This window comes from Nannobrachium achirus, assembly GCF_963921795.1.
Source record: "Nannobrachium achirus genome assembly, chromosome: 7".
Lineage (NCBI taxonomy): Eukaryota > Metazoa > Chordata > Actinopteri > Myctophiformes > Myctophidae > Nannobrachium > Nannobrachium achirus.
Window position 1 is genome coordinate 18464349 of NC_137816.1, and position 27653 is coordinate 18492001.

The 27653-nt window shown below is 44.7% G+C and overlaps 1 protein-coding gene across 1 annotated transcript in view; it reads left to right on the plus strand.

Moving 5' to 3' along the window:
- The window catches only part of plekhg4 (pleckstrin homology domain containing, family G (with RhoGef domain) member 4), a gene marked incomplete at both ends in the record, with an annotated part of 74310 nt that overhangs the window by 26175 nt on the left and 20482 nt on the right, over positions 1-27653 (plus strand). The window contains 12 exons of the mRNA XM_080730090.1: positions 14948-15145; positions 20210-21413; positions 22764-22862; positions 23166-23417; positions 23601-23724; positions 24317-24410; positions 24515-24595; positions 25122-25238; positions 25732-25827; positions 26665-26804; positions 27041-27179; positions 27345-27476. Of these exons, the coding sequence (XP_080586216.1) occupies positions 14948-15145; positions 20210-21413; positions 22764-22862; positions 23166-23417; positions 23601-23724; positions 24317-24410; positions 24515-24595; positions 25122-25238; positions 25732-25827; positions 26665-26804; positions 27041-27179; positions 27345-27476 (2676 nt within the window). The remainder of the gene's footprint in view (positions 1-14947; positions 15146-20209; positions 21414-22763; positions 22863-23165; positions 23418-23600; positions 23725-24316; positions 24411-24514; positions 24596-25121; positions 25239-25731; positions 25828-26664; positions 26805-27040; positions 27180-27344; positions 27477-27653) is intronic.

A 27653-nucleotide genomic window follows, 5' to 3' on the forward strand; every position in this document is an offset into this window, starting at 1 on the left:
TGTCAGCATCATTCAAACACTTCAGGACTTCACTCTAACTTTTCACACTAAATTAGGTGTCACCAGCATTTTGTTTTGTCGTGTCCTGCTCATTAACTTATATGGTAAATGGTCAGCACTTATACATAGGCTTTTCTCAAAGCACTTTACCTTGTATGGTTACATGATACATCCCCCTACGCCCCATCATTTCGACTAAGGGAGTCGGCAGGTTAGTTACTCATGCGCGTCACGGTTACTGAGGTTTGGGTTAGGTTTAGGCATAGAGGTTAACATTCACCCACGTCGGCAGGTTAGCTTCTCACCAGGTTAAAATTCACCCGTGTCAAAAGGATGAACCGTTGAACAGATGCTATGTCGCACGCTCCCCCTCCCATTCATACTGTAAGGATGGCGAACTTCCTTGGTTCGATTGCTTGGTTCCCGGTATTGATGCTTGCAGCATTGTTGCTTCAGCTTGGCCCTCAGATGTCCTGCGTGCAGCGTTGAACTGCTAATCCCATCGACTTCACACTTGACTCTGCTCTCCCTTTGGTCCTCACTCAGCAATACACCTGCCAAGTGTGAAGTTGATTGGATGAGCAGTCATCCAGTCATAAGATAGACAGACATGCAGACAAAAAGAGATAGATATGATTACCAATCACAAATAAATACAATAGATTTCCATGTAATATAAAATGTAATTACATCATCATTAGCCTTATGAATTCTTAAAACTTGATATAGCTTAGGCGAAATCATATCCACCATTCAATTTATAATTTGACCTGGAGAGCAAGAGCAGTAGGTCAGATCATGTGGATGTTGTCCGGGTTCAGGGTGGTTGTTTATGTACACAACACCCAAGAAGCACGAGTCTCTCAAAACAGTTTACTGTACATACAAAGAATAGATGCTTCCATCATAGCTGACAAGTGTTTTGCCCTTGTGGTCGCTTGGCTCTGTGACTTTATCCGTTTCCTCTGGAACTGTAATCTCTCTGTTCTGGGATTTGTGGATTCAGGTGACGGGGCCTTTGAATTGGCAGGTGAATCATTCCTTCTGTGCTGTAGCTCGCTAACTAACTAACAATGCATGTGTTTGCTCAACTGAGCGTCTCAAGGCAACTTGAGGTGATGATTAGACAGCTTGATTTACAACATGAACACTGACTCACTGGTACACCACAGAAAGAGCCAGGGAGAAAGCATGTGTAAGATAACACACGCATGCATGCACACACACACACACACACACACACACACACGCGCACACACACACGCGCGCGCTGAAACACTGTAATGCTTCAAATTTGCAATGACAGATGCATGAATGGTGCTGGTGGTCTATAAATGCCAGTCACAGTGAACAACATTTGTAGCGAAAGAGTTAATTTAAAACCAATTAATTCCAAGTTCCAATTCCAGAACCAATAATTTATACTATTCTTGAGATATGAATAACACACACGGCCACCGAACAATCACTTTTTTCTTGTCTGTGCATTACTGAAGAAGATGTCTACCATCTGGTTTAGCCTGATGACCCCATACAATACGAGCATGTTTATCTTGTGTTTCGAATCGTTTGATGATACATAATTTATCTTTCGCATCACTGTTTACTGTGTAGAATGGCTCGGCACTTGGCAAGCGTACTGGTGGTGTTCAGTTCACACACTGTTGTGAGCTAGACACACTCTCTATCTCGCTTGCTTTCTCTCTCTCTCTCTCTCTCTCTCTCTCTCTCTCTCTCTCTCTCTCTCTCTCTCTTTGACTTACAGCACCATTGATGTGTGAAATTGATGGTTTTGGTCTGTAGGATGTCAACTTGAAGAAACAAAGGGCAATGCCAATAACGGTGTGCGTGGAGGAGTGAGTCTCTCCCTTCACACACACACACACACACACACACACACACACACACACACACACACACACACACACACACACACACACACACACACAGCCCTGGCAAATAGAGATGGAGTGTAGTTTATTGGTGTGGTACTATGTGTTTACAATGAACAGGAAGTGATTCAGACTCTTATCTGTCTTATCTTGAGCGAGAAAGAGTGAGCAGGTACAGTAGGACTTCAGTAGTTGATCAGTGCAACAACAGTTCTAGAGTGTGATTAGGGTGATTGTAGTATTTTATGATCAGCCTGTCTTCTAAAGGGCCTCACAGATGAGAGGCCGATGTTGGGTCAGATCAGATCTCGTGCCCGGGGTTTATCGGTGTTCATTTCAAACGACAGCGATCCTCTGTCTTGCGACCGGGCCCGGTATATCCCGCTGTGCCAAGTGAAATATCTCAGACCATTACAAATGAGACCGACGTCTCGCGATTCTAGCCACCCACGATCTCGGGGGGGTGGTGCCATGAGAGACGTGACTAGATGAAGATTCCGCCCCCTCAAGAGGGATAAAATCAAGAGTGTTTTTCTCTCTCTCTCTTCACGTCAGTTTAATTGCCATTTGTTTAATGTTTTGACAATGAGGGTGTTCCAGGTGATCCCCAGCTTAATGATGGAGACCAAATGGTAACCAAAAGGACTATTATTTATACTAAAGGGAATCTTTCTCCAAAATAATCAATTAGGCCTACCGCATGCCAGCAAAGTCAACGAGCCAACGACCCAATTAGCGCAGAAGTCCTGCAGCTGCGGTGTTCTGACTCGCTATGCTCCAAAATCCATTTTATTACCTAATTAAATATTAAAACAGCGAAATTAAACAAATATATTCGCTATAGTCTATAACAAAGAGTCTCTCTCTCTCTCTCTCTCTCTCTCTGTCTGTGCCATATTTGTAGCTAATAATGCAGTATTGATACTTTTACTTAAGTAAAGAATGGGAGTATACTTTTTCCATCACTGCGCAAATTAGACTACAGAGGCGCACATGGGTATGGTATAACGTACCTTGATTACAGGAGAAAATAATAAAATGTACTTCTTAAAATGAATTCATCATGCTTGTGCTTGTTGCTAAAAAGTAGGTATTGGCAACATGACTAGTGTATTGCATGCATGCCTTCACACAACAGCCAAGACAACAGACAACAGCCATGTTACCATACCTTAGCATTTGCAGAACTGACGCTGCTGGCAGCCGGAGGAGGAGGAGGACATTATGAGCGAGTGTGCAGGCCTATTCGTGGACTCTTTTTATTCTGACTTTGGTTGGTGTTATTACTGTTATGTTGATATGATTGATCTGAACCAAGCTGGACCCAGTGGATTATGTAGTCTACAAGGAAGCACGTTGGCTGTCTCACCCTGTCTGTCTGTCACAGCAATGGATTAATTGGTAGAAGTTGGTGTTACATTCTTCTTTCGTGTATCATCGTCCTTTGCACACAAGTGATAACTGCGCCATCATGACAAAACATTATAAAAACAAAGGTAGGTTGGTAGTCTTCTAGGTAGGCTACTGTGCGCACACTGGCCGCTGCTCACTTTATAGATATTATAATTATATATTCAGTTATGTTTTTGGCAAGCGAGACGCGAGATGTGATGCGCATCCAGCAAGACACGGCTGAGAGTGTCGCATCTCCAATATCATTGATTGACCAGTGTCCACTCCTAAAAAGCATCAACCAGCATTTTAACGGCAACCAGCCAGACATTAAACAGACATGAGCTTAATCAGCTAATAGCAATTATGAATGTCCAAACCTCGCCGTTGTGGGCGTGCAGTCGCAGGGGAAAAAAAAGTTTAACCTCTCGCTTTTTTTTTTTTTTTTTACTGTCCCACCAACATCCAAGCATATAGAATAGGGACAGGCCTAGGTTCCTCAATATCATTTAGCTGGGGACCCCCTGGAACTCCCCAAGGACTGGCGGTCCTCTTTGAGGACCAATGAACAAACTGACAGAACGAGAGGCGCAATGATGTGTCTGCAGCCCACGCGTAAAAGTAAAAAAAAAAAGGAATGCAATGGAATGTCTCTGACTTTGAGTATTACATTATATGAATAAGATATTATATATAGGGTGTCTGTCTGTCAAGTTGCACAAGGTCAATTTAGAGCCCTTATAATACACGGATAGAACAGCACTGCCCTAGCCAAATCTGCGCAGCAAAAAAAAAGACACTGCCTTGTTGCCAAATGACTGCGCAGAAGAAGAAAAAAGAAGAAAGAACGCTATAGGCTATAACGTTTTTGAACAAGTGATTACAACAAGGGAGAGAGTAGGCTAAAGTAAAAAGTAAGTAGGCTAATAATAATAATAAAAGTGTAGGCTGTGACAGAATAGCCTACACTCTGCGCAGCCTAAAAAAAGGAGGAGCTGGCTTCATATAATCTGATGCAATCCCGTGAGCTCATTCAGACGACAATAATTGTAAAGGATTCCTACCCGATGACCCGAAAATATCAAGCTTTTTTGATATTATCGTGAGTGCTCCCGACGAGTCCCGAGGTCATAAAAAAGCTAATTAACATAATCCGATCGTGTCGGGGTACTGTTCAAGCCCAAGACCGATTCCGGGGCCGACCAAACGATTTTCCCGGGGGGTCCTCCCGAAATCTGGTCGGGGATCCTCGGCCCCGGGATCGGCTCAATGTGAACGGGCCCTAAGTGCACTAGCATGGCCAACCATGCACTAATGGAAACAAAGGACATCAGGTGAATGCGCCTCACCAGCAAGTAGAATTAGTCGAGTCCCCAAAACCAGAATTGAGAACCAGAAGAGGTCTAGGGTAGTGGTTTTCAAACTTTTTGTGTCCAAAGGCACACCAAAAGAGCAATTTCAAGCTACACCTGACCTGTTATTATCCATGCACAATGTGGCAACTTGTAGATCTTCTTTTAGAAACCTTGGGAACATTTAAAAAAAAAAGAAAAATGAATACTACTTTATTTGTTTTCATATTTTCTTTAAAATGTCTGCCTATAATCACATGTTATTAGTTAAAATCTTCTTGTTTTAGTGTATAGACTTTGCTTCTGTTTTGGGAAATGAGTAAACAGTACTGAATCTGATATAGTAAATTACAAAAATAATGAATATCTTTTTGTGCAGTTGCATAATACTGTATTGCCCAAGGCAGTGGTACACCTGGTCTCATCATGGCACACCAGTGTGGCATGGCATGGCATGGCACACCGTTTGGGAGCCGCTGGTCTTGAGGTCCCAGTACATGGAAGCCTCTATGGAAAGTCTGTTAGTTCAAATCCACCACAATAACGGGGCAAAATAAAATCTGTATTTGAAACGTTTGAGACGGACCTGTTTAAAATAAATACAGTACATACACACATCAGTTTTGCTGATGAAAGTTATCTACCACCACGTGCCATCACAGACATGATGGACAGCTTGCTGGTGTCTGACCTTTCACTTATGACCTGTGGTTATTGTCTGCATATGTGGCCTAGTTAACCTTACGTGTCTCAGTCCTCGGAACCCACAAGAGTCATGAAGAGGTTATTTACTGATCACAGCAGCTGCTGTGGAGAAAGGACTCGCATGCACAAAGAGCAGTGTCCGGTCATTTGTCGCATCTATTTTTATTTCGTCACCATTGTTCTAAATGGCTTGTACATTGTCAGTTACTACGGTTATAAATTACTAGAACATTGTCGCTAGAATATTAGTCATCGATGTCTGTCATCAGATGTCTGACACTGTAACGCTGCAGCTAGACTTTTAAAGTTAGTTGTATAAATAAAGCTTTGAATGGCCAAGCAGCCTACAACATATCTCAGAGTCAGTATCTCCGTCATGTTCTGGAACACTTTGTCAACTGAGATCCTCCTCAGTCAGCGGGCTTATTGAATATTCCCAAAGGAGAGCTATTACATTTCTAAAATATAGAAGCATCTGCCCAAAGATACTACCTGGTTGGGGTTTACTGGTTTTGTTTATGCATTGCTGGTGCATGCTTTTGGAAGTAAACTGATATACAGGATGGTTTAGCAGCCTATGGATTTGGTACATTTGATGGTTATTTGGCTGGATCGCATGTTCATCATTGTGTGGGTCAAACGATATTTGCAAAGTGCAACCTTCACGACAAGCCCATATGGAGTTGAGGATATACTTGTTATGAGTAGAGCCAGCTGGAGATGTGGAGAGGGAGAAGGTTAGGGGTCAGGGTTCAGAGTTCAGGAAGAGAGCAGCCCATTCCTAGACTGAGACTGGACTCATTACATTACATTCCCTTATATTACATTTGCATGCCAATCTTTATATCTAGAGGGCCTTACAAGTCAGGGCTGCGTGATTATCACAAATCTTAATGCTATATTTCAGCTTAAATTGTGAAATGCACTGTGATGCACGTGAAAGAAATGCACGTGAAAGCAGCGTTTTCCATAAAATGTGTCAAATATCTTTCCAGGGATTTGCTGAGTGGGTGAATTTACAGATGCAAGATTCAAGAGGTTTATTTGTCACATGCTTATTATACAAGTATGGGCAGTGAAATGTTAGTGTGGCATGATCCAACACACTGTGCTGACAATCGTATCGCAATATATCGTGATACAATCCCATCGTGACCCAAGTATCGTATTGTGAGATTCTTGCCAATACCTAGCCATAAATTATAACCCCTGTAGAGAAGGTGCTGCCCTCATTGGCACAAATGTTCTCTACCCGTTTGGAACCTCTGCTCGATGTGTCAGTCCATATTTTTCCAATAAAGAAGTGTTTACTCAAGCTTGTCTCAGAGTCTTGCGTTTCCTCGTCGGAATGCTTCCGCCTACAAAACGTCTTGTCCTAGTATGAGCGAATGGGGAAGGGGATCAACGTCACGTGATATGTGCGGCCATTTTCACCCAACATTGTGGTAAACAAGGAAAGCAATGAGATTCCGAGACAAGCTTGAGTAAACTCTTCTTTATTGGAAAAATATGGACTGACACATCGAGCAGAGTTTCCGAACGGGTAGAGCACCTTTTATTTTGAATTTGTTCATGTTTCAAGCAGTTACAGGACCAAACAGCCCCACCGGGCGTACTCCCCCTCTCGCCGTTATAACTCTTGTAGAGGCTTAACGTCTTCAAAATAAAAGTTCTGTACAGGAGTTATAATTTATGGCTAGCCAATACCCATCCCTACTAACAATGTCCAACATAGTTAATAGGCATTTATATGAGGATTCCACAATAATGGAGTGAAATAAGAGGCATCATTAATGCTTTGCTTTCTTATGCAGAAGCAAACAAACCTATGTACTAGGTGTGACATGTAACACATCAGCTTCAGCATCACCTGTTGTTTGACAGCTGGTGTCTGTCGATTTGTTACATTTACAACTAAAATACTAACAAAATGGACTGACAAACATCACTAGTGTGCTTGTGTGTGAGAAGGGAACGCATCAACATGTTGATGATGCACCATGTTGATTATGCAGTGGCTGATTTGTGTGAACAACATGTGAAATGAAAGAGAAGCAGGGAACAGTTCAAGACAGAAAGGTTTGCATACCTTAGATGTCACACCTGTCATGCCATGTGCATTTTACACAGATGTCGATTGGGCTCCCTCTGTTACTTCCTCCGCTGCCGGCTCAAAGTCGGCATGAAAATGACCCCCATTACCCATAAATTAGACACAGAACAACGACGTGAAATGATGGTGCAACATTCCCACCTTGAACAGGCGGCATGAAAGGGGCTAATATTCTTGTCATTCTAGTTGTGATAGGCCTACAGTATGTTGTACTATACCCGTTGAATCATTTTCAGTTCCTAGATCAGCAACATTACAATCGATCAATATTATGGTGTGCTACGGTCAGAGATACTATATATTCCTGCCTTCCTAGAAAAATAATGTAAGAAGCAGGTGACACCACCACAATAGAGGCAAGAGAAAAGAACAGGAGTTTTATATATTTTTTGCCCTCTAAAGGAATCAAGGATGCATCTGTGGTCCTTAATGTTCAGAATGTGAGGTGACAGGACGGAGTCCTGTATGCAGGTTGTTTAGTGACACAGCAATACAACAGGACCGGTGAGTCGGCTCTTACACTACTGTCTCCTGGATCGCCGGGTCCTCCCCTCCTCCCTTTGCTCCAGTCTCCCTCTGAAACATGACCCCTGCTCAGGAAAGAGGACCCCCCCATCCCCCAGTGGGAAAATCCCCTGCCACCAAACTGGAGTGAGTCAGTCAGTCAGCCAGTCAGCCACACACCCAGGCTTAGTACAAAGTCATGTTTTAACCATCTGGCTGCTCTCACCTGTTTAACCTGCATTCATCCATTTCTTTATTTATCCAACACCCTGATTCATGCCCATAAATACTGGTCATTACCGCCTCAGTTCTTCTCTTGGTCACTGGGAGCTACAGTCTTCTACAGAATGTGTTGTTGTGTGATGTATGACACACACGGTTTATGCTCTAGCATTGTGTGTTGTGAGTAGACTATGTGTGGTAGGACTGTCCTGTTTAAGCTGTGTCAGAGGGTGTGTACAGTATGTGAGCAAAGCTCATACTTCTCACATTCCATTTGAGTTATTGAATCAGCCAACACGTGTGTAGTGAAACACCGTACCTACCAACACTCCGTCAGACACCCTGTAACGCCCAGTAAAACACACCACCCAACACTACAAGTAGCACACCCTAATGGCGAGTGCCGACTGTCAGGCCAGAGCTTCTAAATATGGCACAGACTTGTCGTTGTTTCTTTGGCCACCGACCATGCTGTTTTTGAGGCGATGCACAGCGGTAACGTAATCTGCCTCTCGGCTAGGAGAGCGGTAACGTGATCCGCCTCTCGCTAATAGTAGATCACTATACATGGAGTTCTCGAGAGGCGGCAGACATTACCGCAGTGGCGTTGCGTGCAAGGATGTGATCCCCGCTCTGTAATACTCCACAAGGTTACAGATGGAACCGTGTGTGTGGACGAAGCGGCAGCAATCAGTGACTCACTCATGGACTCACTGTTGAACACCCTAAAACACCAGTAGACCCCCTACCGACATCAAGTGAAACACCCTGCCAGCATCCAGTCATACACCCAGTAACACACCCTACCCTACGGCCAGTAAAGCACCCTACCAACATCCAGCGATACACCTTACCTACCAACATCCTAATCAAACACTTTTCCAAATACCCTACAAACATCCAACATACCCAAGTCAACTATCCCCCTCTTCTCACAAAAGAAACTAGGGATATACATAGCACGAGGGGTAGTTACATCACCAACAGTGATTTGTTGCATCACATCCTTTGTTAATATTTGGTTTTGATGTCCTTTATTGTGGCTCCGTGCTGGCACTCCATACAGACACATGATATCCTCCATTATTTAGAATACAACAGAATAGAAGAATAGATGTTTTTACACATCACGCAACGACAGTTCATATAGCCTAGTGCCTACCTATCAGAGCCTCCACTACCTGTTCTTACTACCCTGTGTGCATTGTAGCTTGTAGGGTATTGCTGTTGGTCCTGTCCATCCATGTGTCACTTGGGCACTTGGAGCATACAGTATGGAGCATGCAGGATTAGCACCCCCAGGCCCCTTCCAATTTGTAATTGGTCCTGTCCATCCATCTATCTGTAAAATTGCAGACACAAAGATATGGCTAGCATTTCTTTCGCCTCACTAGCTCTATTTTAGGACGTGTCTGACTGTCTGTCTGTCTGTACACCACATCTCAAAAACTAGGCACGTTTGCCTCGAGAGTTTCTGTTTACCTTCCTGAAACAGAGGATGCCCCCTACTGTCACCCTCCATTGGTATTTCTTCTGATGCCACCATTAGGCCTCAGTGGGCCATATTAGGTACACATATCTAAAAATCTAATGGACAGATTGCTGTGAAACGTACTGAGCACATGCTCCCTGGAAGATTAACCATACAGTATCTATTTGATCTATTTGATTTTGCACAGTAGTACTGTGTGTGTGTGTGTGTGTGTGTGTGTGTGTGTGTGTGTGTGTGTGTGTGTGTGTGTGTGTGTGTGTGTGTGTGTGTGTGTGTGTGTGTGTGTGTGTGTCTGTGTGTGTGTGTGTGTGTGTGTGTGTGTGCACTAGAGGATGACATTTTATTCCCGTTCCCGTGGGTCCCGCGGGATTCCCGTGGGACAGGAGTCAAATTTGTATTAATGCCAGGATTGGGACGGGACAGGATTGAAAATCAACAGGAGTGGGCAGGAGCGGGAATCATCCCAGACCAGTTCATCAAATCGCAGAAATAAATTGCACAGGAAAGTGAGGTCTTTGAACTGCGAACATTATAAAATTATACATTATATAATAATAAACATGATATCAAATATAATATGGATCAAAATAGAAAAACATCTGCGCGATTTTATTTTTTTATTTTTTTTCCGGGAGCGGGATGTGAACGGGAGTGATTTTGACCAGGAGCGGGATGGGACCAGGAGTCATTGTACAGGAGTGGGACAGGACGGGATTTATTTTTTTACTCTGGCCCAGGATTGGGATGGGACAGGATTTTTTTCTGCGGGAGTGGGACAGGACAGGAGTGAAAATTCATCAAAATGTCATCCTCTAGTGTGCACACGTGCGCACGTGTAAACAGAAAAGTAGCTGGGCTGATATTGGGCGTTGTCGTATTGAGAACAGATTTGTATGAAGTGTTTGTTGAAAAGATGGTTTGTGTCAGGAGTGTAGGAGATTAGAGCAGAGCGTAACCCCTAATCCTTCAACCCAAACCACTAAACCCTAAACCTGGTTTAACAGTTTGGTTTCTTCTCATTCATAATCTCTCGTCACGTATTGTCTCCATGCCTTTGAAACCACTCTGTTTAACTTCTCAATGGTCTTCAGTGGATCCATGCTGTACGTATCTAGCTGTATGTAGTGTACATGATACAATGTGTGATTTGTTCCTGCCAGTGGGAGTTGGATGCTTAAGGTTAGTAAATCCTGCTTAATGGATTGCCAGTGTCCTTGTTTACCCCTCAGGTTTACTGGCCTCTGTTTCGTGTTTTCTTTGCCATGCTCTCCTAAGTGATGGATTATTGGTCGGCTAAATCGGAAGTGTCCCACCCTCACAAACTGACATGACCTTTTGGTAGTGCTGCTCACACGGAAGCATGAGTTATTGGCGTCACCTTTTTATGAAAATGAAAGTTGACAGAGTTGCTTTTTTGCTGAATTGAATGTGTTTATTCAGGCATCAGACATAACAAACATTTAAAAGCTACTGTTGATATGATAAATGAAGATGTTGGTTTGGGGCTGTAGCGTTTGTAATTGGGTGATCGTTGTTTGTGCGGTCCTCTCAGCCAGAGAACTCAGAATTGATGGTTTGATTCCTACCCTGGAATGTTTGTTTCATGGTTGGTGTTTAGGTTGCTCAATATGCTTGTCTGTGTGTGTGTGTGTCTGTCTTTCTTTGTGTTTGTCCGTCTGCCTGCCTGCCTGTCTCTTCCCAGCAGGAATGCAGGGTGGGGTGTGTGGTGAACTCTGAATGTGTTCTGACAATGACTACAGCGTGCGTGCGTGCGTGCGTGCCTGCCTGCCTGCCTGCCTGCGTGGGTGCTTGTGTGCGTGTGTGCGTGTGTGTGTGTGTGTGTGTGTGTGTGTGTGTGTGTGTGTGTGTGTGTGTCTGTATGTACAGTATGTGTGAACGTGTGCGTGCATTTATTTATAATGTTGTACCATGGTGTTATATTCTCTGTTATCAGTGAATGAATCAGCCATGAGCCCCTACAGTGCTACATTCCTCTGCTGCTTATTAAATACTTCCTGACGTGATCAAACCTCAGGGTACGTTCAGTCTGTGCTGTGGGAAGGACACCATGGACACACTGTCCACAATACTGACTCATATCTTGGTTTCGGTCTTATACATGATAGGCTGTTTAGATGCCTTTAACAACCCACTTTTCCTACATCCCTGTTTCTTTATTTCCATGACTAAACATGCTATATTTAACTATATGAACTATGGCTTTACTCTGCAACAGAAATGAGTTACAATAGAAAGATGATTTCCTTCGTCCTTTGACAATTAACCTAAATTTACGAACCTGCTGTTGGTGAGGTGATAGCTGGTGGGAATGCTTTTAGGTCGGATGCTTATTTTTTCCCACAACTATAATCAGCAGCAACTAATGTCAGGTTTTGACTGCCAAACTGAAATCCAACGGTAACGTTTTGACGATTAACATGTTTGTGTTTCAGAATCAGAATCCCAGATTGAAAATACACTATTCCCAAATCTGTTCTGTAAAATAACCAGAATGGCTAAAGTTTCTGGCTGATCAGACACCAGCAGCAGAGATGGGAACAGTTATTGATTGATTGATTTGGTTTTATTTGGTGACATAACATAAAAAAGAGCACAGTAGCACTTCCTGACATACAGTCATAGCATCACAGAGTATAAAGAAGACTCCAAGGGCTTATTTCCATCTTGGCCATCCCAATGGTCAGATTGATTTATTGATTTGTTGTCCTTCCCAATCAATGACTCCAATCAGACTAAAACATGTTTAACTGCACCCCAAAGAGAAAAGGCACATACTAGTGTAGGTTCATTGGCTATAGAGTTATTCTGCACAGATATCAGTATCGGAAATGCCTCTGATATTGCCTAACATGCTGATATTGATGCGGACATTTAAGCCAGCCTATGCACCGATCTGATTAAATGTATCATGTGATGATTAGTTTCTAAAACTTACGGGTTGTGTAAAATTACATCTCAAGAGCTGTCAAGAAAATCACTGGCGCACGGCACAAACATCAATCATCTAATAAAGCAGAAAATAACAGACCGGCAAGCTTGCATGGTCAGTAGTAGTTGTACCATTGTGTAATAAGTCTCTCTGGTACTATTGTCATATCTAAGTGACTGAACCTCTAACTGCTCACTCATTGTAAATCTCTCTGTTATAAATGTCATATAAAATGACTGCAATGCTGATCCAACACAATTGGAAAAGTCTACATCTTTGTTATTAGCAGTAGAGGAGACGATGGAGGAGGCAGGGAGAAGAGAGGGTACTAGGAAAGGTACTAGGAAAGGAGAGGAGGGAAGGAAATGAAAGGAGTGGAGAGTAGGGATGGGACGATATGAACATTTCATATCACGATTATTGTGACCAAAGATATCGCGATTTACGATGTTATCGCGTTAATCAAAATATCCCCAACATCCATTATCCTGGGGCAGAACATTTGCCAAAAAATAGCAGATCTACAAGCTCTTTAAGCTTGTTGTGAGCTTGTTGTTGTGAGCTTGTTGTTGTGAGCTTGTTGTGAGCCGGCTATTTTTTGGCAAAGACATTTATTAGAGAGTGAAAAAAAGACTGCATCAAGTACGTATATTATATGTTCCTTTTACCAATTATAGAGTGTTTAAGTGGTGCCGGATATGCAGCTCGGCAAATAAAAGGTGAATTGATCCCAGTGCATGACGGAGGACGATATCACGATAAATTAAATCTCCACGATACGATTATCGTGAGTGTTTTTTATCACGATAAACGATAATATCGCTTATCGTCCCATCCCTTGTGGAGGGAGGAGGAGGAGGAGGAGGGGACAGTTAACAACAATGTTTTATTCAGCAGAGCTGGGGGTGTCTCCCATGAGACTGTCACTCATCCACTGAGAAGGAGGAGATGAGGGAGTCTGCTTTCATGTTGCTGCTCTTCACCACTCGGATATGGGGGAGGTGGGTGGGGGTCTTGGACCCACATGCACCCATAGCTGGTGTTGGATCAAATCCCATCAGAGCATTCTCTCCTCCTGTGTCTCCCTACACTATCACCCTTTCTTTCCTGCAGGCTGTCTCCCTCTTAGGTTTTGTATTGTACGCACGCACACGCGCGCACACACGCACGCACGCACACACACACACACACACACACACACACACACACACACACACACACCTCTTGCCCTTCCAGTGTTATGTGATATGACACGTCTAATATTAACCTTCAGTCTTACAGTCTAAGCTGATAAATCTCCAGCCAGTTGTTGTGTTGAAGCTGAAAATATTCCCTTTCCCATAATGCCCCGCACCACATACTGACCTACAGTATCAGACTTAGAAAGCATGACTTCAACGTTTTATTTAAGTACCCAAGAAGAGGATAGAATTTCATTCAGTCACGTTTATGGATATAATTTTAGTTGGCATGGAATGTAAACCCTAGTCACGACCTGTGACTTTTAAAACAGAATAATTAGTTCATGCCGTTTCGCTGTAGTGTAGGACAGGGCAGATGGGATTTATTTATGACGTAGGCTGGTTGTTCATGTGACTCTCTTTTCCAGAGAGACTTACAAAAATAGTAGATTGTTTTAGTGATAATTTCTCTCTCTTCGGTATCTGCTGTTTTCCATAGGATTGACAGTTCCAGACTGCAGATTATCTTTATGACAATCATTGATTTATCACAAGTAACACTGGAGTACACAGGTATTGGGCAATGGGAACTAAATTTTAAATGAACGCTGCATTTTTATCATCTTCATAATCTCTGATGAAGATGCACCATGTGTTGCAGTACTTCTGGAGTTTTTTTTCCTCTCAATATTACTCTACTCCCTACTCTGAAAGCTCCGGGAGTGGTCTTTATTTAATAGTAAATAGTTTGTGTGTCTGTCTGTTCATGCACAGTTCACACTGTGATTTGCTATAGGACTATGGCAAAATAAATGAGTCTGCCTTTTCTGTGGTTCTGTGTTTGTTCTGTTGTTGTTGAGGAGTTCAACCTGCTGTCACGTTTTGATTCAGTATAAACAGTTTGATCATCCGTTTAACTGTGCTCAATTATGTGCTAGTCTAAATGTTTTTTACCACATGGTTTTGTGTTTTTTTTTAGCCACATTGGTATGTAGCCAGCTTCCCACTCTGTCAATGTACAAGAAATACACGGGAGAGCGTTTGTCGTAGCAAATCTCAGTGTGAACAGGGCTTTTAGTAGGACACGGAGACAGTGGGCAATTGTAGTAGTAGTGCTAATAGTAACCTGTCTGTCTTCCTGTAGGACAGTGAGACGGTGGACAGCTGTATACAGAGGATCCTTTCGTCCCTCTACTCCCCCTTCCATGCCACTGCCCCGACTGTCCTCCATCAGGTCCTCAACGTAGTGGACAGCTGTTATCGTGGCGACAGCCTGCGCTTCCTCCTCCACTTCCTGATCCCTGCCAAGCACTTCCTGCAGAGCCTTCAGCAAGATGGCTGTGTGAGTCTCTCTCTGTCTGTCGGCCTATAAATCATTTCAACCATTTATTGCACCACATGTCTCCCTTCCTCTCCCACATACACACTTGCCATCATGGTACGAGTTCAAATGCTAGGTTAATGGGCCTACAGAAAGAAGAAAGCACTATATGAGTAGAGTTGCGCTTTTGATAGCTTGACTTCAAAACAACATTCAAACCTATTGCTGTTGAAAAAAATCATCTCACATCTCCGCTACAAATAGCCTAGCGGAAACAACGGTAAACATGGACTTCTAATGCTAGTGGTAACGATTCAATCTCAGGTCATATATTAATGGGTTGTCAGACACAGCCAGGAGGATCAAACGTGACATAGATGAGTGGCGCTCCACTCCAATACTGGAACAATGTTCAGCTTGAAGCACCAAGGGCACGCTGCCAAAAAACACTAGATGCCGAAAGCGCAGAAACGTGATGCTCGGCGCTGGGAATAGGAGTGCTTTAGTGGTGCATGGCAGAAAGGCCCAGGCCAGGCACGTGCACACAGACATCAAAGGGGGCTTGAGCCCCTGCCCTTTTACCTATCTGTAAAAAGTGCCCTCTCCAGACCATGAAAGCAGTTTTTACTATGGTGAAAGACATGCAAAAAATGCCCTCTTTCCATGCCATACCTGAAGGCAGCGTTCAAGAGAATTGCCTTGTCCAAACTCTCCTGAACTTAAATACAACATCTTGTGTTAAAAGAATTGCTCTCACTGTGTAGAAATCCATGCTTTACGCCACCTCTCCAGTATTGCCCTTTTTATGCTTATAGTTTAGTGTGGTATCAAGTACCGAAAATAGCCGACCTCCAAGCTCACAACGCGCCGCGCTGCGACACATTGTGAGGTTGGAGGTCTGCTATTTTCTATATTTTCACCAAAAGGCCCTTTTAGAAATGTCAGCCCCTGCCTCTCTAACATTCTCTGCACATCCCTGGCAACAAATGCTTTCTGTTGACACGGCCCCTAGTAGAATAAGAGAAGTGGTAGCTTGAGTAACTTTTGTGTTCTACTGATAAACAACTACCTATGTCTTGCAGGCTTTACAATGCATATCATTCCAATCAATCAGTGACAAACAAACACAGCTTGTAACTGCAAAACACACCTAATTTACATGTAATTACGGTGTCATGAACAGCATAAAAAGAGGCCAGTATTCTACCTAAGGCCAATTGCACTGCTGCAACAAACAACGCTGCGAAAACCAGTTCTTCAGTACAAGAAATGAAAGGTCGTACCACAAGTTCCCACAAATCATTAAATCAAATTGAAATGTAGTGCAAATACACCAAGCACCAGCATGATTTGTATGTATCGATATCACCAAACACCCAGTGTTAACTTTCAGTTGCCTTGAGAGAAAGTGATGGTATATTCATGCACTTGTGGAATGATGTGAGAATGTAGGTCATAATCTGAAATTGATCTAAGTAACTTCTTAAAGAGGTGTGAGAATCAATGTAGGTCATTATCTAAAATTGATGTAAGTAACTTCTAAAAGAGATGTGAGAATGTAGGTCATAATCTGAAATTGATCTAAGTAAAGGTGGTTGCACACTGCTGCGTTTTTCGTTGCGAAATGCGTTTTTCAGGGCAAGGAGAGAGAGAGAGATAGAGAGAGCAAGGGACCGAGTGGTGCGCGAAACGGGCGGCAGTGTGCAAACGTGATTGACATAATGTGAGGTTGATTTTTTTATTTGCGGGCCCCGAAATTCACTCCGATATTCGGCCCGAAAAACGCAGCAGTGTGCAACCACCTTTACATCTAAAAGAGGTGTGAGAATGTAGGTCATAATCTGAAATTGATGTAAGTAACTTCTAAAACCTGAAATTGATGTAAGTAACTTCTAATACCTGAAATTGATGTAAGTAACTTCTAATACCTGAAATTGATGTAAGTAACTTCTAATACCTGAAATTGATGTAAGTAACCTCTAAAACAGAGGTCTTCAACGGGGGATCCGGGACACCTAGGGGGTCCTCAGAGTTACTACAGGGGGGCCACCAAATCTTTGTGTGATAGGATCATGTTTTTACATTAATCACTGGAACCCTATCATCCCTATTCTAGTGGAACAGTTGCCAAAAATAGCAGATCTCCAAGCTAACAACGCCTCGCAGCGCCTCGCAGCACGATATGTAGCTTCATCTCTCTCTCAGCTAAGGGGTCCTTGGCCTGAAAACGTTGAAGACCCCTGTTCTAAAAGATCTGAGCTCAATCAACTTGCAGTCAAGGCTGATTTCTACTTCAGGGCTGTATGCAGGACAGGCACGCCACAGTCCTGACCATCTAAAGTGACTTTGGCATACATCTGAGATTCCACACCAAACTAATTACACACTTGGATTGTTTGATTGTTAGCTTAGGCGTGGACATGTTATTTTATAGAATCTTTTCTGGCTTATTTTTCATTGCTAATCGAGCCACACTACCAAGTGTACATATCTCTTCAGTGGGCTAAGCTACTGTGAACTAAATTTGCCCGGCCACTTGACAAGTTCTTAAATAACAATAGTCTTCATACATGCATAACTCCTATGAGAATACTCCAAACTGTCTCTTGTTTCTTTTCGTGTGTCTGTGATTGTCAAGTCATGCCTGGTCCTGTCTGTGAGCCACCATGCATGACTGGCTCATGTGTCACTGAAGTTGCCTCTCCCTATCTCTCTCTCTTTCTCTCACCCTATCTCTCTGTTTTTCTTTCTTCTCATAATGTGCGATTGTTCACCTGGGTGTTGCCCCCCCACCCACACATACACACCGTGAGTGCAGTGGAATGGCAGCGATTTCCATTACCCCAGGGGTCTTCAACGTTTTCAGGCCAAGGACCCCTTAGTCGAGAGAGAGGGGGAGAGAGAGAGAGAGAGAGAGAGAGAGAGAGAGAGAGAGAGAGATAGATGAAGCAGGGACCCCCACACAACCCATACATACTGTATAGTTTAATCGTTTGACAGTTTGTCTTTCACTCTGTACTTAGTCTGCTCTTTTTCTCCTCTATGCCAAACCTCTTTGCCGAAAATAGCCGATCTACAAGTACTCTGCTCTTTTTCTATAGCCCACCCACCTTATGGCTTTCTAACCCACTTTGTTATAGCCGATCTACAAGTACTCTGTACTTAGTCTGCTCTTTTTCTCCTCTACACCAAACCACTTTGCCGAAAATAGCTCACAAATAGCTCACAACGCCTCGCGCTGCGATCTGCTATTTTTGTCTAAAGTTCTCAGAATATGGATGCTAGGGTTCAAGTGGTTAATAATATAAAAAAGGAGAAAAAAAAGCTTCTATCACACAAATATTTGGTGGACCCCCTGTAGTAACCCCGAGGACCCCCTGTTGAAGACCCTTGCTTTACCCTTTCAATGCTTTGCTTTTCGATTCCTACTCCGCTCCAGGTTTTCTGTTTTTGGCTCCACGTGCAGCCCCTGCTCACACCTGAGAGAAAACCCGCTCCGGGTCATGATCAGTACTCACTCCTCTCTCCGACAAGAGAGAACAGGCCCTGTTTTAATTCATGTGTTCCTGATCGCACAAACCCCTCGCTCGCACGGATCTACTATTGTAATGTTACGCATCAACATGTTGTCACTCTCCCTCACACACACACATGCACAACAGTGATTGCATCTTAGTTTGTTTATTTTTCTTTCGTGAGAAAATGGGCGAGACGCAAGTCACTTACAGTGGCAACAACAGCAGATTAAAAGTAATTACCCTAAATGAATAGATCTAATCTAAATAAATAAGTCTTCTGTGGCTTGTTTTGTGAATTATTTACATAGGCTTTCATTGTAAATGTACAGTATTGTCCAAGTCTACCAATGCTGTCATTGTGTGTGTGTGTGTGTGTGTGTGTGTGTGTGTGTGTGTGTGTGTGTGTGTGTGTGTGTGTGTGTGTGTGTGTGTGTGTGTGTGTGTGTGTGTGTGTGTGTGTGTGTGTGTGTGTGTGTGTGTGTGTGTGTGTGTGTGTGTGTGTGTGTGTGAGACTGAACAGGTGAGGAAAAAAAGAGTAAGCGAATGAGAAAGGGAGAGTAAAATTACATTATGGCAAGAACTGAGGTTATACAACATGCTCGTCTTATTTGGAAAAACAGCCTTTATGTCGCTTGGTGAAGAAAATGCTTATGTGACATCGTCAGTTCATATTGTGTCAGTATTATATACTCACACTGACACAATACATTTGAAGGCTAGATACTGTAAATGTGAAGGCTATAGTTGTATAGAATCTACCGACGACGACAACTGCTGTCAAACATCAACACTGTTGTGTAACCTCGTGATGTTCTTTTCTGTAAAAAGCAGACATGGAGGTGGCTTTGTTTCATTCTGTGTAGAATTGCAAATCTGAAATTAATGGATGCTTTTTACCACTCCAGTTGAGCGACTTCTGTGTAAAAGTGACGTTTGTTTTTCTAAAATACTTGTACTTTGCATCTGTGAAACACATTTGTTGGGAGTGCCCAGTCATGCCAAAGACCCCAAAGCCGAAAAGCAAGCCTGGTGGCCAATATCACAGCGCCTGGACGCCCCTTAATTTATGAAATGATTTGATTTTGCCTGTGTTTTATTCAACAGTGAGTGCAGGCTACATCAACCAGTGTTTTATGTTGCTATATAGCATTAGCAACGTGTCGGGGGGATTGGTCAAAGCAGTTGCATTATGGGCCACTTTACCATCCATGGCCATGGACAATACTCGATTCCGATTGGCTGGATAGTTTCTAATAACCGTACATGGTAGTCTAATACCTGTTTAAAAAGTCTAATACTTGTTTAAAATGTGACCACATGGCTCATGGTTGAGTTATCCCTCATTGGATGAAGTGATATTGGAGTGATCTTGGCACAAGAGAAAACACACATGGACATATTTAGCAAGACTGCTCCTCACTGCAGACAAACCACACTGCTCACTAGTCTATATGAACTATTCTACTCTGTGTCTGTTTTAACTGGCATACTGTGTGTGTGTGTGTGTGTGTGCGTGTGCGTGTGCGTGTGTGTGTGTGTGCAGTCTAGGTTCTCCCTGTGCGTTCAGGAGAAAGTGTTGATTCAACTCTGTCGCCTGGAACTTCCCTGCCTCCTCCCGTCTGATTTCTACCTCCTCCTCTCCCCTCCGGCACCTGCAGCTCCCTCCTCCTCCTCCGCCAGGCCGTGCGTGGTGTTGTGCGTGTGCACGTCTGGACGTGGAGGCGCAGAGGAGGACGAGGTGGTGGCGGTGGAGTTGGACCCGAGCAGCGTGTTCTCCATGTCCTGGTTGGAGGACGTGAACAGCACCAGGCAGAGAGGAGGCGCAGCCAGGCTGAAGAACTGTCTGCTCGCCTCTCACGACCACATCTTCAGAGTCCCCTGGGAGGAGGTGCTTCTGCTCCCCTCCTCCAGCTCCACTCCCCCGGCCTCTCCCCACACCTCCCCTACCCTCACCTCCTGCTCTTCTTCACCGTCTCCCCGCGTCTCCCCAACCCTCGCTCTCTCTCCTGGGAGGCAGGAACACTCCAAGGAAGGACAGGAATTCAGCACCAACAAGGACAGGGATACGTTGACTGACGGGGCAGATGACCAATGGAGAGACAGCAAGGGTGGTAGGACGAAGCTCCGCCGTTCATCAGGAACAGCCAACGAGCCGAAGGCTCCCAGCGTGACGCTGGGCGGCTGTTTTCCGATGGTGCCATCGGTCAGTAGGGGGGACGAGGGGGGGTCCGACAGCGAGGGGGAGTACGTGGACCTGTGTGAGATGACACACACCAAGACGCACACTGCCAACACACATGCAAACACGCGCCCTGCCAACACACCCGCAAACACTCACACCAGCACACACACTACCAGCACACACACCAACACGCCTACTGACAGCACACACAGCGATACACAAGGGGACTACATCGAGTTGTGTCAGCTCTCCCCTCAGAGAGGCTCGCTCACTCACTCACTGCTGAACAGACTGCGCCCACACACCAAAAACACTGCCAGTCCCACACACACGGCCAACAACAAATGTTCCAACACTACAACCAAGGACACGCACACAGACAGAAGCGGCGGTGTGTCTCAGACCGCGCTGTGTTCTCGGCTTATAGAGGGCCTCAGTGACGCCTCCAGTCAACCCGCCCTCTCCTCCTGTCATCGTCCCCTTCTCTTCACCTGCCCCACTCCTGCCCAGCCCGCCGTGTCTCCCGTTACCTCCACCTCTGCCAGTTCTCCCAGCAACCTGACTGAGCCCGCTCCGGTCTGTCCAACAGGTATCGCCCCCTCGCAGCGCCACTCCTCACACGCTGACTTACACACCCCACCTGACACTCACACTCTGCCTGAAGCACACACACCACCTGACATAGACGCACTACCTGTCGCACAGGAACCGGCTGAAACACACACACCAACTGACACACACAAATGTACCGACACACAAACACTGCCTGACACAGATGCACTAAATGTCGTACAGGAACCAGCTGAAACACATGCACCACATGACACACAGAAATGTACCGACACACAAACACTGCCTGACACAGAGGTCATACAGGACCCGGCTGAAACACATGCACCACATGACACAAATGAACGCACCGACACACAAGCACTGCCCGGCGCAGACACATGGTCAAGCACGCTTGTACTACCTGACACATGTACACAGCATGACACAGATGCAGGGCCGCACGCAGACACCCCATCTGACACACAAACACTGCATACACAGCATGAAACAGAGTGTGTAGAGGTCCAGTGTCCAGACAGCTCAGAGAGAGGAGAGGTGGAGAGAGAGGAGGAGGGAAAGAGAGAGTGGAAGGAGAGAGAGATGAAGGAAGGGGAGGAGGACAGAGAGATGAAGGAAGCAGATGAGGCGATGAGAGAAGAGGAAGAAGGAGAGAAGGATGAAGGATACGTGGAGTTAGAAGAGGTGGTAGAGGAGGTCATTATTGTTCTGCAGCAAGAGACTCACACTGGCCCACAAACAGACACACACAGTGACATGCGCATCGACACAGAAAACAGCACACATGCTGAGACATACAGAGGCACACAAAAGGCCACACACGCTGACCCACAAAATGACAAGCTCTCTGACAAGGATAACGACCCACACATTGAAACACAAAACGACTCACACAACTTACAAAACGATACACGCGCTGATGCAGAAAACAACACTCATCCTGACGCACAAAACGACACGCACGACATACAAAACGACACACACACTGACAGACAAAACGACGCGGACACAGAAAATTACCTGCACATTTACGCACAAAATGACATGCACGCTGACACACACCACGACACACATGCTGGCACACAAGCTGACAAACACAGTACACACACTGACATTCAAACCTCACTACATGTGCACAGCGATGCACACAGCACAGAAAACAACACAGACACTAACGTGCACGTGGACACACTAACCGATGCACACACTGACACGTCATCACACACACACTGCAGCGCACACACACCATCGGATACGTGCTTGCTCTCTAACACACAGTCTATGGAAAATAAGCTATTGCATACGCATACACAGCAACACCACACACACTCCATAGCGCTATCAGACACACAAACGGCGCTTGACCCAGAGCCAAGACTGGAGCAGAGAGAAGAGGAGGAGCGGAGAGAGGAAGGGCAGCCAGAGGAGGAGGTTGATGTGGGAGTGACTCTGGAGTCTGACACAGAAGGTACCAGCTCTCTATCTGATGATTGCTTACTTTCACTACCTTTCATCTTCTCCAACCCAAACTATCACCTACCTAAACCTCCATCTTTCACCTCCTCCTGGCTGACTGACCCTTACCCCTCTCCTCCTCCTTCTCTTCCTGTGCTCCATCCACTCCTTTACGTGAAAACTCATCACTCCTTGCCCTTAAGCTGCACCCTTACAGCTCCTCAGTGGTCTACTGTCTGCATGTATTCTGTTTTAATGTTTCTAATGTTTTTTTTTTTCAATACTTGAATGATTCTGACTCTGTTCAATCTTTCAGCTCAGTCTACAGAAGATAAGATCCAAACTGGACCCACTTCACCAGAACGCCTCCATACTAACGATTCACCAGATCACCTCCATACTGCTACCAGTTCACTAGAACACATCCATACTGGTACCAGTTTATCAGAACCAGTAAACCCAGCAGGCCTGGCCCAGCAGGACCAGTCTGGAGCTCCTGCGTTCACAGGCCAGTCGTCCCAGTGTTCCCCGTTCCCAGCATGTGACGGGGACCGGCCTCCTCTCACTGGTATCCATCAACTAAACGGTTCAGTGCTGAGCTCTGGAGCTGTCTGTCTGCCTGGTAAACACAAAACACTGTCTGTCCTCCTGTCTCCCTTCCCTACCCCTTCTAGTTCTGCTACTAATACTGCCACTATGGCTACTAATGTACTACTGTGTTGACTGGCTGCTGTGTGTCTTGTTTCCATAGGAACCAAAGACAGGATGGGCCGTGCGGTGGTGACGGTTTGTACCAGGAATGCTGTGTGGCTGAATCCTGGCTGTAACGGCACAGAGCTGCTCCGTATCTTCCTCTACTTCTTCTCAACTGTCAGGTAGAAAACCCCGCCCTCCACCCACACACACACACACACACACACACACACACACACACACACACACACACACACAAAACAAAACACATTCCAGGGTTAGGTTGCTAATTGATAGTATTCCTACTACTGCAAGGACGGTTTGAACGTACCCTCATGACTTATTGCTGCGGTTTTCGACCTGTGGGTCGGGCTGTAAGAGAGCCCTCAAATACCTGGCAAAACACTACGAATGTAATGATGATATAAAATTAAACAGTAAAAAAAAATCATGGTACTGTATGTTTTTCTTTTCCAGAAAATTTGAAAATGTGTTTTCTTTGTCATGAAGTAAAGAAATACTACGGTATTGATTGATTGATTAATCATTCAAATAAACATGCTCTGAAAATACACGCGGCTCATCCATCTGACTACTTAACCCGGCAGCCACAGCCACACACAGCTGCCGGGTTAAGTGGTCAGATGGGTGGGCCGCGAACGCTTTTGAGATTTTCAAGTGGGCCCTGATCCAGAAAAGGTTGAGAACCACTGACTAATTGTTTTCTAAAAGGAAGTGTTGTTTGTTCTTATGACATCATATCCTGTGTAACAGGAAGGAGGTGCGTTCCTTGGGACTGACGATTTTGGTGGACGCTCGTATGTGTCCTCCTGACCCTGGCCTCCTGAGAGCCATCGGCATGCTGCAGGTCTGTCTAGCTGTCTCTCTGTCTGTCCGTCTGTTGAACTGCATGCTTATGGAGCACTAATATCCAATGATGTGGGTTTGTGTCTTTCTCTCTCTTGTGTGTAGGATAATGCTCCAGGTTCTATTCACATGGTACTGATGCTCACTGCCAAAGACCAAAGACTGGACACACCATCTAACATACGGGTAACTCCTCCCCCCCCCCCCCCCTCCCCCCCACACACACACACTTTACCATACTTTACCATCAGGGGTTTTCAAACGTTTTGACTCAGGGCACCCCTGTAAATAACCTTTTCATCCATGGCACCCCTGAATTACACTGTTAATTTTAGAATCTTACATCCTATTGGAGAAATATCCGTTTCCATCAGAACTGACTGAAAATAATGTTATACTTGACGTTTAACCACTTGAACCCCAGCATGCCTATTCTGGGGGTTGTGACGCGTTGTGAGCTTGTAGATTGGCTATTTTTGGTGAAGAGAGTTGTCGTTGATGGAAAAAGAACTCATCAAGTACAGTGCAAATCAGGCCTGTTTTACAAAGCATAGTGAAGTGATATTGATGTAGTGATATTGATGAATTCCAAATATTATCAAATTATCTTGCGGCACCCCTGGACTGGCATTACGGCATCCCAGGGTACCCCTGCCATACATCAAACACCCATACTGCAGATCTTCAGGTGACTGTGTGTCCTTCCCTGCAGGTGGTGTTGCTGTCTAGTGTGCGGTCACTGCATAAACACATCGATGGAAGTCAGCTTCCTGTGGAGTTGTCAGGGTGCTTCCGCTTCTGTCTGTCTGCCTGGCTGGACTTCAGAAAGGTATATGCACGCGCACACACACACACACACACACACACACACACACACACACACACACACACACACACACACACACAAGTTAATAGGCGCTAAATAGAGCTCACATTTACTGACCATTGTTGTTCCAAGATCTCTTTTCAGTTTGGTTTTGTGTGAGGGCTTGTATGTATAGTGTGTGTGGTGTTACTTTCATGGTCTGTTCATGGCCTTATGTGTGTGGTCATGCACATGTAGCGTACTATGTGTGGTCTTGTACAGTATGTGAAGTCTTCTATTATGTGGTGTTGAAGTCGCCCACTTCCTTTTTGCATTTTGATGAGGATATAAATGTAGCTTCCGGGCCAAATGCAGAGGGATCAGATTTTCCCCCTTTATTCAAAGCGTTAGTATGGATGGAATGACTGCTAAATCGGGTCCTGTACAGTGATGCGTGCTTTCATCAAGCCTTAAAGCTTGTGGCTCATCGATGTTTCTTGTTTGCTGATGTCATCAGAGGGTGGAGCAACTGACCAATCAGTGCGAAGATGCCGTCAGCCTCCTGCAGAGCACCATCAATAGCCTTGACACACCTGTTCCTGTTACCGCACAGGTACACACACACACACACACACACACACACACACACACACACACACACTCTCCTCTCCTCTCACCACAGTGAATGTTAGAGATGGAATTTATGGCTCTTTGAAGTGAGCCGGATCTCTGGGATCCGTTCCTTTCAAAGAGCTGTTCAAAAGACTAATTTTAGTTACTTTAGTTATTTAGTTACTTTAGTTATTTAGTTACTTTGTAGATTTTGATTATAATTACAAATCACTTCAACCCTATATACATTTTGGCCATATAAATACATTTCCGCCATTTGAAAATAGCCGATCTACAAGCTCACAATGCGTCTATAGTTATATGTCTATTGGTAGTGTGAATCTCAAACTGTTCAGACTATGCGCCCTCTAGTGGTTCAACCATCGTGGGTTCACATCCCATGGAACATTACCACCTCTCGCTCTCTCACTCGTTGTCTCCTGTCCAGCTGCCTTGAAGGACTATGTTTCAGCCTCTATTTGTGTGTCTGTGAGCAGCTAATTTCCAGCCCGTTGGACAGATCGGTGTGAAACTTCGCACGCACACTCCCAGTAGGCCCCTCATGTTTTCAAATTGGCCTCATGGATCCACTATAACAGGGCCCGTCACGTTTTGGCCTGTAGGTCGTACAATCAAAATATTCCTTCTCTGGATTCCATGGATCATGACGCAACTCATAGGCCATTTGTGGCAGACTCGATTTTACGCCATTTAGTGTTTTCTTCTAAACACCCTAAATGTGTCTCTCTCTCCAGTCTAACTAAATGTCTCTCTCTCTCCAGTCTAACTAAATGTCTCTCTTTCTCTCTCCAGTCTAACTAAATGTCTCTCTCTCCAGGAAGCCCAGTTATTGTTGTCTAGCAACCGGGATCTGATGCGTAGGGTCCTAGAAGACAGCCGATTGGTTAAATTGCAGTTGGAGGGTGGAGCCTCTTTGTCCCGCCTCCGTAAAGAGGAGAGCCTATCAGATGACTACAGGTGTGCACGCATGGACACACACACACACACACACACACACACACACACACACACACACACACACACGAATTCACCAACGAACTGGACAATGGACAAATGAATTGACATCACATAACATCAGTAAAACATATTTCAAATAACTTTGTGTGTGTGTGTGTGTGTGTGTGTGTGTGTGTGTGTGTGTGTGTGTGTGTGTGTGTGTGTGTGTGTGTGTGTGTGTGTGTGTGTGTGTTCAGACATGCCGTGCAGAGTGTGAGCAGTGTGTATGACCAGGTAGACGAGCTGGTCCATCATCTCGTTAAGACGTCAAACTGTCGAACCCAAAACCTCCTGTTCATCACAGAATTCAGCACACTGGAGGAAGGCTTCAACCAGGTCCTCTCTCTCTCTCTCTCTCTCTCTCTCTCTCTCTCTCTCTCTCTCTCTCTCTCTCTCTCTCTCTCTCTCTCTCTCTCTCTCCATGTACAGTATTCTCTACATATACTTTACTCTGGTTTTCTGGCAAACTGACTTTGTACGTGTGTGTGTGTGTGTGTATAGGTGACAGTATGGATAGAGGACGTGGGTGAGGTGAAGCTAAGAAGTTTTGTTGGAGAAGAGACTGGTGATGTTTCTCTGCAGGAGCTGAACAAGAAGCAACAAGACTTCACTCAGTTCTACAACACAGCATGTGTAGGCATTACACTAACTCACACACACACACACACACACACGCACACACACTCTTATGTGAAGGTGGATGTTTAATGGTGTTGACAGTAGGACGCATTTAGTAACCCGCAAATCATGTCCGTCCATCCGTCCCTCCGTGCGTCACGCCTCATGTCACGCTCCCTATATGGCCAAGAC